At 41.4% G+C, this 15,060-nt stretch overlaps 1 protein-coding gene across 1 annotated transcript in view; it reads right to left on the reverse strand.

Moving 5' to 3' along the window:
- kmt2d (lysine (K)-specific methyltransferase 2D) overlaps nucleotides 1–15,060 on the reverse strand; it is a 130,320-nt gene that overhangs the window by 23,786 nt on the left and 91,474 nt on the right. The window contains exons 37-39 of the mRNA XM_034172406.1: nucleotides 14,110–14,191; nucleotides 13,952–14,018; nucleotides 13,617–13,849 (exon numbers count right to left, since the gene is read on the reverse strand). Coding sequence (XP_034028297.1) covers nucleotides 13,617–13,849; nucleotides 13,952–14,018; nucleotides 14,110–14,191 — 382 coding nt within the window. The remainder of the gene's footprint in view (nucleotides 1–13,616; nucleotides 13,850–13,951; nucleotides 14,019–14,109; nucleotides 14,192–15,060) is intronic.

Raw genomic sequence — 15,060 nt, forward strand, 5'->3', positions numbered from 1 at the left:
CGAAGGTTCAAGCATGTCTGACGTTAAAACATATGAATGAAATCCATATAGTTTTTGAAAAAAATAAAAAGGACCTATACTTTATGGACAGCCCTCGTATAATTTGCCAGCATTAATCAACAAGAAGAACAGAAGAAATACTAAGGTGATCGCTGGCCACTAGCCCTAAGCTTCACTAAAAGACCCAGAATTTAGGTGAAGTTGAGGCCGTGGCCCACTTCAATTACTAATAACATGAATTAAAAGAGTAAAAAGTGTAAAACAAAACTGCACCAGTATGCTAGCCATATGAAAGGGAAAATAAGTGCGTCTTAAGTCTGGACTTGAAAGTCTCCACAGAATCTGATTGTTTTATTGACGCAGGGAGATCATTCCACAGAACAGGGGCACGATAAGAGAAAGCTCTGTGACCCGCAGACTTCTTATTCACCTTAGGGACACAAAGTAGTCCTGCACCCTGAGAACGTAAAGCCCGGGCCAGTACATAAGGTTTAATTAGGTCAGTTAGGTAGGGAGGTGCCAGTCCATGAATAATTTTATACGTTAGTAGCAGAACCTTAAAATCTGATCTCACTGGGACAGGAAGCCAGTGAATAGACGCCAAAATGGGTGTAATGTGGTCAAACTTTCTGCTTCGTGTCAAAAGTCTGGCTGCAGCATTCTGAACCAATTGGAGACCCCTAATGCTAGACTGCGGTAAACCAGAAAAAAGAACATTGCAGTAGTCCAATCTAGAAGAGATGAACGCATGGATCAGGGTCTCAGCATCAGCCATAGACAGGATGGGATGAATCTTCGCTATATTTCACAGGTGGAAGAAAGCAGTCCTAGTAATATTTCTAATATGGAGACCAAAGGACAACGAAGGATCAAAAATTACCCCAAGGTTCCTCACTTTGTCAGTGTGATGTATGACACACGAGCCTAGGCTGAGTGTTAACTGGTCAAATTGATGCTGATGTCTCACTGGACCATCATTTCAGTCTTTTCAGAGTTTAAAAGTAGGAAGTTTCTAGACATCCAACTTCTCACTGATGCAAGGCAATCTTCTAAGGATTTTATGTGAACGAGATTGCCAGCAGTTATCAGCATATATAACTGAGCATCATCTGCATAGCAGTGAAAGGTAATCCCAAAATGCTGCAATATGTGCCCAAGGGGTGCTATATAAAGGGAGAAAAGCAGGGGGCCTAAGACAGACCCCTGAGGTACCCCAAATTTCATGTCACTAAGGTTAGAGGTAGTGTTACTGTACAAAACACAGTGAGAACGACTGGTCAAGTATGACGTCAGCCATGCAAGGGCACTCCCAGTAATCCCAAAATGATTTTCCAGCCTATCAAGTAGAATATGATGATCCACTGTATCAAATGCAGCACTGAGATCTAACAGCAACAGAACCGTAGTGGTGTCCGAATACATTGTAAGCAGAAGATCATTCACTACTTTAGTGAGAGCCATTTCTGAGGAATGATATTTTCTAAAAGCAGACTGCAGCGGCTCAAAGAGATTATTCTCAGTAAGATAGTCTACAAGCTGCCGTGACACCACTTTTTCCAGAATTTTAGAGTAAAATGATAGATTTGATATCGGCCGATAGTTTTTCAATACACTAGGGTCAAGATTAGGTTTCTTAAGTAATGGTTTAATCACTGCATATTTGAAACGTTTAGGAACAGATCCAGAAATTAAAGAAAGATTAATAATTTCCAGCACAATCGGCAAAAGAGTGGGCCACAGGTCCTTAAACAGTTTTGTTGGTATAGGATCAAATAAACAGGTTGTGCTTTTTGTTGACGTTATGAGTTTCGTCAGCATGTCTAGAGAGATACCATCAAATTCTGTAAATCTAGGTAATACATCATTAGTGGCGCCCACCTCAATAGCAGGGTGTAGTGGCTGGGTTAAGGCGTGCTGGGATATGTTCAACCTAATGTTATCTATTTTCTTCTCAAAGTAATCCAGGAAATCTTGTGCTGTAAAAGGACAGCGAACTACAGGTGGTTGTCCACGAATAAGTGTTGCCACCGTGTTGAACAAGAAGTTTGAGTTATGTTTGTTTTTGTTGATCAAATCAGAGTAATAGGTCCACTTTGCAGCCAACAGTGCATGCTTATAGTCTAAGATAGCATCACGCCATGCAAGGTGGAATACTTCTAATTTTGAATGACGCCATTTCCATTCTAGACCTCTTGCTTTATGCTCAAGGTCACGCAGGTAATCACTGAACCAAGGTGACTGTGATTTGGGGGAGCGCGGTTTCAACACAGGTGGTGCAATCATGTCGAGTGTCATTTTGAGCACTGAGTTTAAACTATCCACAAGTCTGTCTACTGACTGGGTATTTGTCAAAAGTGAGGCTAAGACATCAGGCAATCAAGCTTCTAGTTCAGTCTTAGTTGAGGAGTTGATACATCGCTGTAATGATAAATAAGGTTGTCGTTCCACTAAACACGGTAGTGAAACTGTAAACTTAATAAGTGAGTGATCAGAGACCACTGATGTAAGAGGCATGATGTCAATATTCGTGACAGCAATACCATGTGCGAGAACCAGATCCAGGGTATTTCCACTAATGTGCGTCGAATCCCGAATGTATTACCGAAATCCTAATGCATCCACAATTTCCATAAATGATTTGCAGAGGGGATCAGAAGGCTTATTTATATGAACATTAAAGTCACCAATGATCAGAATGTTATCTGCTCTCGTTGACAAGTTAGAAATGAAAGCACCAAATTCATCTAAGAATTCAGAATATGGGCCAGGAGGCCTATATACAGTGACAAAGTAATACGGCTGATTTTTATTCTTCTGACCTTGGCAATGCGTAATATCTTGAGCAGAGTGGCGAATCAGATGTTCAAACGAGTTATATTTGTGACCCCCAACCGCTAATAAGCTAAACCTAAATTTATAAATAAGAGCTACACCCTCGCCTTGCTTCGCATCACGAGGGACGTGACTAAATGTATATGCTGGTGGGCAGGCCTCATTTAAGGGGAGGACAGCTGTAGGTTTAAGCCAGGTTTCACATAACCCAATCATATCTAAGTGATGATCAATAATTAAATCATTAATCAACAATGATTTTGAGGACAGTGATCTTATGTGAATGAGACCCAGTCTAATGACCTCAGTGGGGTTGACAGTTGAGCTGTTTGGGTTTAGGGGTGGTTCCAGAGTGGCATATATAAGATGCCTAGAAGTAGGTTTAGGTTTGAGACATTCCACACGCGACATGAAATCTTTGATATTGCTGGAACAACCATTGGGCCATCCTCAATTTCAACATGATCCAATATAGTAATGGGTATTAAGTTTGCAAAGCATATCCCTCTATAATTTTTATGGACACGTCTACGGGATCAGGCCACAGTCTCAACTTGTTGAAATTCCCTCCCTGGTAGATAAACTGCACTATCACCATAGTGGATTTTCTGCACTAATCCCCCGCTAAGATAATGGATTCCCCACCCACATTTGTCATAAGCCTTGCAGGGTCTCTAATCATCTGCTCCGTGAACTGCTGTAGATTCCTAATGTTACCCTCCCTGTAGAGCTCTAGCTATGTTCGCAGACAAGATGGCGGCGCCTTCCCCAATAGGGTGGAGGCCGTCCGGCATCAGTAGGCCACGGCGGCCCCAGAACGAAGGCCAGTTATCAATAAAGCTAAAGCCTTGCTGTCTACAAAATTGCGCCAGCCACCTATTTAATGATGTCAGCCTGCTAAACGCCTCATCAGTACCCTGGGAGGGGAGGGGACCAAAGACTATTAATCGATGCCGACACATCTTTCTGGCAAGGTCACAAGTCCTCTCTATGTCCATTTTTGTGACCTCTGAGTGCTTCATCCTGATATCATTGGTGCCAACGTGAATAACTATGTGACTATATCTCATGTCATGTTCCTTCGTCTGTCTTCCCTTCTGCAGCGTCAGCACCCTAAGATGAGATGCAATGTCGGGAGCTCTGGCCCCAGGAATACATTTAACATCAGCCGGCATCTGTAACCTGACTTTGCGGGTGATAGAATCCCCTATCACTAAAGTCCGGTGTTTCGGCCTGGAGACAGGAGTGGAAGTCACGCGTGGACTCAGAGAATTCACATCTGGTAAATCCAAGGGGGAGAACCTTTTCACAGTTCGCACTGGCGAGTGTGATCGGGGTGCCATAACCGGGCACCAAGCCCTACGGGGCTTCCTCCACCTAGCCACAGTCCGAAAGCCGTCCTCCACAGCCGGCATTTCTAAGCTGATGCTAATGGGCTCGCTAGCCGACCCAACACTAACCTCATCTGGAGTGCCCGTAACATCTAACTCCACTGCGCTAAGAAGCTGCTCTAACTTACGGACACGGCTCTCTAAGAGAGCCACCCTATCTTCCAACATCACGCAGGATTTACGGAGGGTGTAAAGTATAATAAGTAGTGTACTTTGTGCACTAAGAAATTCAAAAATGTAGCCAAGCAAACACGAGCTAACCAATAATGGAGAAGCTAACCACTCCTAAGGCTCACACAGACGCAGATAAATGAATTAAAATTCACAGCAGTTACACTGAAAAACTAACAGAAGTATTAAACAGATAAAAAAAAAAAAGCAGCAGCTATAAAATACACTAAACAGTTAATTAACTAACAGGAGTGTAAAAAAATGAAATAAAAAAATGACAAGGGTCAGAAATAGCTAACACAAGCTAACCGCTAGCGAAAATGCTACCCGCTCCTAAGATTTTACACAGGAGTAAAAATTACTTAAAATTCACAGCAGTTCAACTGAAAAACGAACAGAAGTATTAAACGGGTAGAAAAGAAATAGCTATAAAAAGTAACAACGGAGAGGGGAGGTGTCGACCTAGCTAGCGAAAGCTAACCGCTAGTGATTCACAACAAGACTGTTGTTAAATAACGTTCAGAGTCGATACAATTAATAACCAGAAGAGTGCTAAACAGAAATAAAAGAAGCGTATACAACCGTGTGAAGTTCAGAGTAGCATCACAGCAACAAACAATCTGTCAGAAGCAAGTTGCCAGATCTGTGAAAATCCTTTGGCAACAATTACAGCCTCTAGTCCTCATGAATATGACACCACAAGCTTGGCGCACCTATCTTTAGGCAGTTTTGCCTATTCCTCATTGCTGCACCTCTGAAGCGCCATCAGGTTGGTTGAGGAGCGTTTGTGCACAGGCATTTTCAGATCTCTCCAGATATGTTCAATCAGATTCAGGTCTGCGCTCTGGCTGGGTCACTCACTAGGACATCCAGAATTGTCCTGAAGGCACTCCTTTCATATCTTAGCTGTGTGCTTAGGGTCGTGCTGAAAGATGAACAGTCGCCCCAGTCTGAGGTCAAGAGCGCTCTGGAGCAGGTTTTCATCCGGGATGTCTCTGTACATTACTGTATTCATCTTTCCCTCAATCCTTACTAGTCTCCCAGATCCTGACACTGAAAAACATCCCCACAGCATGATGATGCCACCACCATGCTTCACTGTACGAGGGGATGTCAAAAAGTTTTGAGCCTCACACATTTTTCCCAGTCAGATATTACAATGCATCACACCTGATCTACATCAATGCCGTAGCTATTTATTTCATGTAGGATCATATTGCTCACTTCAATTGTTGAGTCATAACACTGTGTGGAAGAGACATACCTTCCAGTGTCAGTTGTGCCATTCTGCTTCACCAGGACAATGTGCCAGTCCACACCACCTGAGTTGTCATGGACACTGTGCACGAGTGTGACTATGAACTTCTTCCTCACCCACCCTATTCTCCAGACCTAGCCCCTAGCTACTTCCACCTCTTTCCCGGCTGAAAAAATACCTTCTGGGCCAGAGATTTGAGGATAACGATGAGCTGACTGCTGCAGTGGAGGGCTGGTTAGGGGACCGAGATGTTGAGTTCTACCAATCAGGTATCAATGACTGGCAAACTAGATGGAACAAGTGTATGGAGTTGGAAGCAGACTATGTTGAAAAATAAAACATTATGAATCCAAATATCTTGCTCTTTCTGTTTGAGGCTCAAAACTTTTTGATATCCCCTCGTAGGGTGTTTGTTTTCCTCCAAGCATGACAAATAGCATTCATGCCAATGAGTTCAATCATCTCATCAGACAAAAGAATTTTGTTGCTCATCATCTGCCATGTGCCTTTTTCTAGGAGTGGCTTCGGTCTGGCCAGACTACCATATAGGCCTGATTAATGCAGTGCTGCAGAGATGGTCGTCCTTCTCGAAGGTTCTTCTCTCTCCACAGAGGAGCTCTGAAACTCTGACAGAGTGACCATCGGGTTCTTAGTCACCTCCCTGAGTAAGGCTCGTCTGCCCTGAAAGCTCAGTTTAGACGGGCAGCCAGCTCTAGGAAGAGTCCTAGTGGATCTGAACTTCTTCCATTTATTGATGATTGAGGCCACTGTGTCTCAATCATCCTTCCCAAGAATTGTGCCTCAAGTCAATCCTGTCTTTGAGGTGTACAGACAATAATTTTGAATGCATTTTTGGCATGTGCTCTGACATGCACTGTCAACTGTGAGACCTTATTTGTGGACAGGTGTGTGGCTTTCCAAATCATGTCCAATCAACTGAATTTAACCCCGGTGGACTCCAGCTAAGCTGCAGAAAAAGCTCAAGGATGATCAGTGCAAACACGAAGCGCCTGGCCTCAATTTTGAGCTTCATGGCAAAGGCTGTGAATACTTATGTACATACGATTTCTTTTTTTTTCTTTTTTTTTTAATTTTTAATGAATGGGGGGGGGGGGGGCTTTTCACATTGTCATTATGGAGGTTTGTGTGTAGTATTTTTTTTTGGGGGGGGGGGGGGGGAGATTTCATCCATTTTGGAATAAGGCTGTAACATAAAATATGGAAAAAGTGAAATGCTGTGAATACTTTCCGGATACAATGCAATCATTGTTATTATTCAGTCTTATTGAGACATATGTGATGATGTTGTTTTGTTTCTCCTCGTTGAATGGTATGTTCCAGCTTTCACCTCATGAAATATTCGTTCCATTGAACTCAAACATTTATTATTTGTATACTAGAAATCATCTCATCTGAAACAACAGACAAGTGATGATTTTAATTTACAAATGAACATCAAAGATTTCTAAAGAATCTTTTTCTACTTATTTTAATTACAAGTTTTCTAATGTGAGAAATGTTCTTAACTTCAAAATGTATAGCAATCAGAAATTCATTCTTCTTGATGTAAAAAAAAAACAAAAAACAAATTGTCAGGATTTTCTTTAGAAAACTGCCATGGATAAATGAGCAGTTCTGATGTTCCTCTGGCCCACATTTCTGCACTCTATTGTCTTCTGTGTTTTGGGCTAATGCCTCTTTCTAATGGACACATGAAGCCATGTCACACTGCGCAGCGGTAAAAGCTGGATTAAGTTGAACTTTGGCTGTGTTGAGTTTGATGTCAATCAGCAGTGTAAGCTCCCGGCAGACCAACACGTAAACTCAGTTTTTGTGCATTGCACCGCAATGTGGAGTTTGCGCAATGCTTCTCATGGAAAATAATGGATTTTAGAGCGATGAGCGCCGCGTTTGCTTGCTCGGTGTGAAAGGCCCCGGAACCTTCTCCACTGAAACAAAGTGCACTAACCACTTGGCCACCACCACTATACACCCCAGACTGACTGTGTGTACTGGAGTAAATCATGAAGTGGACTGTAGCTGAAAACAGGTGGAGTGACCTTCAGGCAGGTAATAGTTAGCAACTTAGGTTACATCACTTTTATGGCTAAAAATATCTCTGAATCTGTGTGCATTTTTCAGACACTGTATGCCTAATTTTATTTTTTAGCAGCTATATCAGGACTCACACAAATTAAGGAGCTTGGAGTAATGATTCATAATCTGGTATACTGGTACTACTGAGGTATTACCTATATTTACAGAATTTGATAGTATCTGACTCGGCATGCTGACAAAACTCATAACGTCAACAAAAAGGACAACCTGTTTATTTGAACCTATACCAACAAAACTGTTTAAGGACCTGTGGCCCACTCTTGGGCTGACTGTGCTGGAAATTATTAATCTTTCTTTAACTTCTGGATCTGTTCCTAAATGTTTCAAATCTGCAGTGATTAAACCATTACTTAAGAAACCTAATCTTGACCCTAGTGTATTGAAAAACTATCGGCCGATATCAAATCTATCATTTTTCTCTAAAATTCTGGTGTCACGGCAGCTCATAGACTATCTTACTGAGAATAATCTCTTTGAGCCATTGCAGTCTGCTTTTAGAAAATATCATTCCACAGAGACGGCTCTCACTAAAGTGGTAAATGATCTTCTGCTTACACTGTTTTTGGACACCACTACAGTTCTGTTGCTGTTAGATCTCAGTGCTACATTTGATACAGTGGATCATCATATTCTACTTGATAGGCTGGAAAATCATTTTGGGATTACTGGGAATGCCCTTGCATGGCTGACGTCATACTTGACCAGTCGTTCTCACTGTGTTTTGTACAGTAACACTACCTCTAACCTTAGTGACATGAAATTTGCGGTTCCACAGGGGTCTGTCTTAGGCCTCTTGCTTTTCTCCCTTTATATAGCACCCCTTGGGCACATATTGCAGCGTTTTGGGATTACCTTTCACTGCTATGCAGATGATACTCAGTTATACATGCCGATAACTACTGGTAATCTCGTTCACATAAAATCCTTAGAAGATTGCCTTGCAGCAGTGAGAAGTTGGATGTCTAGAAACGTCCTACTTTTAAACTCTGATAAGACTGAAATGATGGTTCTTGGTCCAGTGAGACATCGGCATCAATTTAACCAGTTAACGCTCAGCCTCGGCTCGTGTGTCATACATCACACGCAGACAAAGTGAGGAACCTTGGGGTAATTTTTGATCTTTCGTTGTTCTTTGGCCTCCACATTAGAAATATTACTAGGACTGCTTTCTTCCACCTGCGAAATATAGCTAAGATTCGTCCCATCCTGTCAATGGCTGATGCTGAGACCCTGATCCATGTATTTATCTCTTCTAGATTGGACTACTGCAATGTTCTATTTTCTGGTTAACTGCAGTCCAGCATTAGGGGTCTCCAATTGGTTCAAAATGTTGCAGTCAGACTTTTGACACGAAGCAGAAAGTACAATTACATTACACCCATTTTGGCATCCCTTCACTGGCTTCCTGTCCCAGTGAGATCAGATTTTAAGGTTCTGCTACTAACCTATAAAATTATTCATGGACTGGCACCTCCCTACCTAGCTGACCTAATTAAACCTTACGTACCAGCCCGGGCTTTACGTTCTCAGGGTGCAGGACTACTTTGTGTCCCTAAGGTGAATAAGAAGTCTGCGGGTCAGAGCTGTCTCTTATCGTGCCCCTGTTCTGTGGAATGATCTCCCTGCGTCAATAAAACAGTAAGATTTTGTGGAGATTTTCAAGTCCAGACTTAAGACGCACTTATTTTCCCTTTCATATGGCTAGCATACTGGTACAGTTTTGTTTTACGCTTTCTACTCTTAATTCATTTATTAGCAATTGGAGTGGAGTGCGGCCTCAACTTTACCTAAATTCTGGGTCTTTTAGTGAAGTTTAGGGCTAGTGGCCGGTGATCACCTTAGCATTTCTTCTGTTTTTCTTGTTGTTTAATGCTGGCAAATTATACAGTATTTTTTGTCTTTCTGATGCCTGATTCTGTTTTTCTCTCTGTTTAAGGTGCAGCTCCATCCAGAGATGGGAGTTGTATTTGTGTTGGTGACCCTCCTGTCCTGTGCTCCAATAGCATTTCTTGTATATTCGTCTGTGAATTGTTCTGTGAATTGTTGTGTAATTTATGTTTGTAGCATGGCCCAAGCAGAGGGTCACCCCTTTGAGTCTGGTCTGCTTGAGGTTTCTTCCTCAGAGGGAAGTTTTGCTTACCACTGTTGCTCTGGGGGTTGGTAAGGTTAGACCTCACCTGTGTGAAGCACTTTGAGGCAATCTCTGTTGTGATTTGGTGCTATATCAATGAAAATAAATTGAAAATTGAAATTGGTATATATATTTTTTAAAAATTCACACATTTCATTTATTTACAAATATTTAGCAGGTTTTCATACTTTTTAATGCAATAAATGCGCTGAAAACATTTGTGTAGTGCTGTATATTAGTCACAATGTTTAAAAACATCATATTAGATTGATATACCATTTGCTGTCATGTTACAGTAGCTTTAATTTGTGAGCAGCAGAGAGCTGCGTCACACTTTAGTAACATGAGACAAAGTCGAAATGTACTTTTTTCCATTTAAAAAAAAAAAATCTTTAAAAACCCATCTGTTTGATATGTTTTGAAGCTACAAATTTCAGTTCATTACCTTTAAACACTGCCAGTCAATGGCTCTTGGTGACATTTTCAATATAGCAGCCATATTTGAAATCAGACCAAAGCCTGTCGGATATGTTTTAGGCTTGCTGATTGCTACCCATGTAGCAAATTTCAGCTCAAACACTACATAAATGGCTGACAAACAGCTATACATGGGATTTTCAAGATGGCCACCCTTGCGGCCATATTTGAAATCAATCAATTTTATTTATATAGCGCCAAATCACAACAAACAGTTGCCCCAAGGCGCTTTATATTGTAAGGCAAGGCCATACAATAATTACGTAAAAACCCCAATGGTCAAATTGACCCCCTGTGAGCAAGCACTTGGCGACAGTGGGAAGGAAAAACTCCCTTTTAACAGGAAGAAACCTCCAGCAGAACCAGGCTCAGGGAGGGGCAGTCTTCTGCTGGGACTGGTTGGGGCTGAGGGAGAGAACCAGGAAAAAGACATGCTGTGGAGGGGAGCAGAGATCAATCATTAATGATTAAATGCAGAGTGGTGCATACAGAGCAAAAAGAGAAAAACACTCAGTGCATTATGGGAACCCCCCAGCAGTCTAAGTCTATAGCAGCATAACTAAGGGATGGTTCAGGGTCACCTGATCCAGCCCCAACTATAAGCTTTAGCAAAAAGGAAAGTTTTAAGCCTAATCTTAAAAGTAGAGAGGGTGTCTGTCTCCCTGATCCGAATTGGGAGCTGGTTCCAGAGGAGAGGAGCCTGAAAACTGAAGGCTCTGCCTCCCATTCTACTCTTACAAACCCTAGGAACTACAAGTAAGCCTGCAGTCTGAGAGCGAAGCGCTCTATTGGGGTGATATGGTACTATGAGGTCCCTAAGATAAGAAGGGACCTGATTATTCAAAACCTTATAAGTAAGAAGAAGAATTTTAAATTCTATTCTAGAATTAACAGGAAGCCAATGAAGAGAGGCCAATATGGGTGAGATATGCTCTCTCCTTCTAGTCCCCGTCAGTACTCTAGCTGCAGCATTTTGAATTAACTGAAGGCTTTTCAGGGAACTTTTAGGACAACCTGATAATAATGAATTCCAATAGTTCAGCCTAGAGGAAATAAATGCATGAATTAGTTTTTCAGCATCACTCTGAGACAAGACCTTTCTAATTTTAGAGATATTGCGTAAATGCAAAAAAGCAGTCTTACATATTTGTTTAATATGCGCTTTGAATGACATATCCTGATCAAAAATGACTCCAAGATTTCTCACAGTATTACTAGAGGTCAGGGTAATGCCATCCAGAGTAAGGATCTGGTTAGACACCATGTTTCTAAGATTTGTGGGGCCAAGTACAATAACTTCAGTTTTATCTGAGTTTAAAAGCAGGAAATTAGAGGTCATCCATGTCCTTATGTCTATAAGACAATCCTGCAGTTTAGCTAATTGGTGTGTGTCCTCTGGCTTCATGGATAGATAAAGCTGGGTATCATCTGCGTAACAATGAAAATTTACGCAATGCCGTCTAATAATACTGCCTAAGGGAAGCATGTATAAAGTGAATAAAATTGGTCCTAGCACAGAACCTTGTGGAACTCCATAATTAACTTTAGTCTGTGAAGAAGATTCCCCATTTACATGAACAAATTGTAATCTATTAGATAAATATGATTCAAACCACCGCAGCGAAGTGCCTTTAATACCTATGGCATGCTCTAATCTCTGTAATAAAATTTTATGGTCAACAGTATCAAAAGCAGCACTGAGGTCTAACAGAACAAGCAGAGAGATGAGTCCACTGTCTGAGGCCATAAGAAGATCATTTGTAACCTTCACTAATGCTGTTTCTGTACTATGATGAATTCTGAAACCTGACTGAAACTCTTCAAATAGACCATTCCTCTGCAGATGATCAGTTAGCTGTTTTACAACTACCCTTTCAAGAATTTTTGAGAGAAAAGGAAGGTTGGAGATTGGCCTATAATTAGCTAAGATAGCTGGGTCAAGTGATGGCTTTTTAAGTAATGGTTTAATTACTGCCATCTTAAAAGCCTGTGGTACATAGCCAACTAATAAAGATAGATTGATCATATTTAAGATCGAAGCATTAAATAATGGTAGGGCTTCCTTGAGCAGCCTGGTAGGAATGGGGTCTAATAGACATGTTGATGGTTTGGATGAAGTAACTAATGAAAATAACTCAGACAGAACAATCTGAGAGAAAGTCTAACCAAATACCGGCATCACTGAAAGCAGCCAAAGATAACGATACGTCTTTGGGATGGTTATGAGTAATTTTTTCTCTAAAAGTTAAAATTTTATTAGCAAAGAAAGTCATGAAGTCATTACTAGTTAAAGTTAAAGGAATACTCGGCTCAATAGAGCTCTGACTCTTTGTCAGCCTGGCTACAGTGCTGAAAAGAAACCTGGGGTTGTTCAGAAATCTGATCGGAACACCTTTAACAAACTTTACTGTACTCATGGGTAGGAACATGCACACCAAGTTTCAGCTTCATTGGTCCAGTGGTTTCTGAGAATATGTTTAAAGTGACAACTGGAAAAGTGGGCACAATCACAGTTCAGGACTCATTTCAAGGTCAAAATTTAACATTTCGCAAAACTTGTCATATATGTTTTAAGGCTTACTGATCGCTACCCATGTAGCAAATTTCAGCTCAACTGCTGCATAAATGGCTATATATGAGATTTCCAAGATGGCGGCCATATTTCAAATCAGATCAGAATTCCGGTAACATAGGAATAGGAAAGGATAGGAAACATTACACACTGACTTTCAGCCACATTGGTCTAGTGGTTTTGGAGAAGATGTTTACACACACTGACGATGACGCCGACGGACGAGTGACCCGTCACATAAGCTAAAAATTTATTTTTTAACATTCTGAATAGATTGGGAATCATTAAAAGAATCACAATTCTGATGTAAATCCATTTTTCAACATCCCTACTAGAATTCCTGCCCTAATGTGACTGTGTTTAATTCTTTATAGTGCGTATGTGTGTTACACCAACAACTCCTACAGAGAGAAGTTGGCAGTCTGGAGACTGGCAGCAGCTGTGCAGAGTAAAGAGATTTTCTGTAAAACATGTTTACAGAGCTTTTATATTACAGTACAGAAATATTTTCAGCTTGTTATGAAAGTATTGTGGGCAGCCACATTTTATGTAGTCAATGACATTTGCGTCAACAGGATGCAATGTCAACTGAAAAGCAGATACACTGTGATGTTGATGGCGTCTTAGCGAAGTCTGACGTAATGCTTTTTTTCTAAATTTACATACCTGGTCAAGCTGTTTCTGAATCTTGCTCTGCTCTTCTGTAACCAGCTTGAGTTTCTCTGCATCAGCCTCAGCAAACTCTCTGCCAGCTTTCTTAGCCGTGCGCTGCTTGGCGCACAGCGCTTTGCGTGACTTGCGGTGAGCTCCAATCTGTTCCTCTAAAAATTTTAATTGCATCTGAAGTAACTGCTGAGTGTGCAGAAGCCATTCCTCATACTGGTGCTGTTCTGCATCATCTGTAACAGAAAATAACAGCATAAAATATGAACATCTTTGTGGAGAGCAAGATAGCATCTTTCCAAATGAATAAGCACTCCAACAGCATGAGCAGAACATACTGATGATTCCTTGTACAAACTGGGGAGGATTAGGTCTTGACTGTGGTGGGTCACTTGTTTCATCATCCTAAATAAACAAACAAATAAAACTAAATAACTTATTTAAAACATAGTTAAAATTGAATATGTCACTTTCACTGAAAAAGAAGAAAGCACACCTTTGATGGTTCAGGTGGAAGTTGACCTGATTCTGAGCCAGGAGTAGAGACCAACCTTTGGGCAAGCAGAGAAACCTGTTGCCTGAAGAAAAACAAAAAACATGAAGCTTCTAACAACACACATTCATCTTAAACTGCTTAGTCCAATTAAGGGTCGCGGGGGCTGGAGCCCATGCCAGCAGTAATAGAGCGCGAGGCGGGGTATACCCAGGACAGGATGCCAGTCTATTGCTTCTAACAGCAGCGATATATTATAGTACAGTTGTATGAAAATTTGTACCCCAAAAAAAAAAAAAAAAAAAAAAAACCTTCAACTGCTTAATGTTCAGCCAACAATTTATTGGTTATAATTATCGGCACATTCCACTGTTAAAGGAGATTTTGTAATGAAAGACGTGCAGACGGATTCGCACGTCGCGACGCAGCCGCTCATGGCGCAGGACAAACACCACCTCCGTGTTGGAAGTCTCACAGGACAAGTTGGAACATGCCCAGCTGTTAAACAATTTCTCGGATACTCACTTGACTGAAAAGCCACCGAAAGCCGTCTGAATCTTACAAATGGTTTCCAACATGGAGGTGTTGTTTGTCTTTAACAGTGGAATGTGCCGATAAAGTGCTGATCCCGACCTCTTCTGAAACTTCTCTGCTAGTCACACGATGTCCTGCATCAACAGAGCCTTAAATTTGGAAGTGATCTGCTCGTTCCAGCCTGTCGATGGCCGCTCGGGGCGTGGTGTGCCCTCCGCCGCCGTGGGCTATTTTTAATCCAGTTTTAATGGTCCTTAATCCGTGTGATACCGATAGAATCTTCACTGAAAGCCATCTGAATCTTCCAAATGGTTTCCATCTGGCTGCCTGGCAGAGTTTCTGAAAAAAGTTTCATGGAACAAAGCGGCAGTCGCTTCGCCATTCCAAAACAATAAAAATCCGACGAGGGAGGTGGACCAG

This window comes from Thalassophryne amazonica, chromosome 6 (assembly GCF_902500255.1).
Source record: "Thalassophryne amazonica chromosome 6, fThaAma1.1, whole genome shotgun sequence".
Taxonomy (NCBI): domain Eukaryota; kingdom Metazoa; phylum Chordata; class Actinopteri; order Batrachoidiformes; family Batrachoididae; genus Thalassophryne; species Thalassophryne amazonica.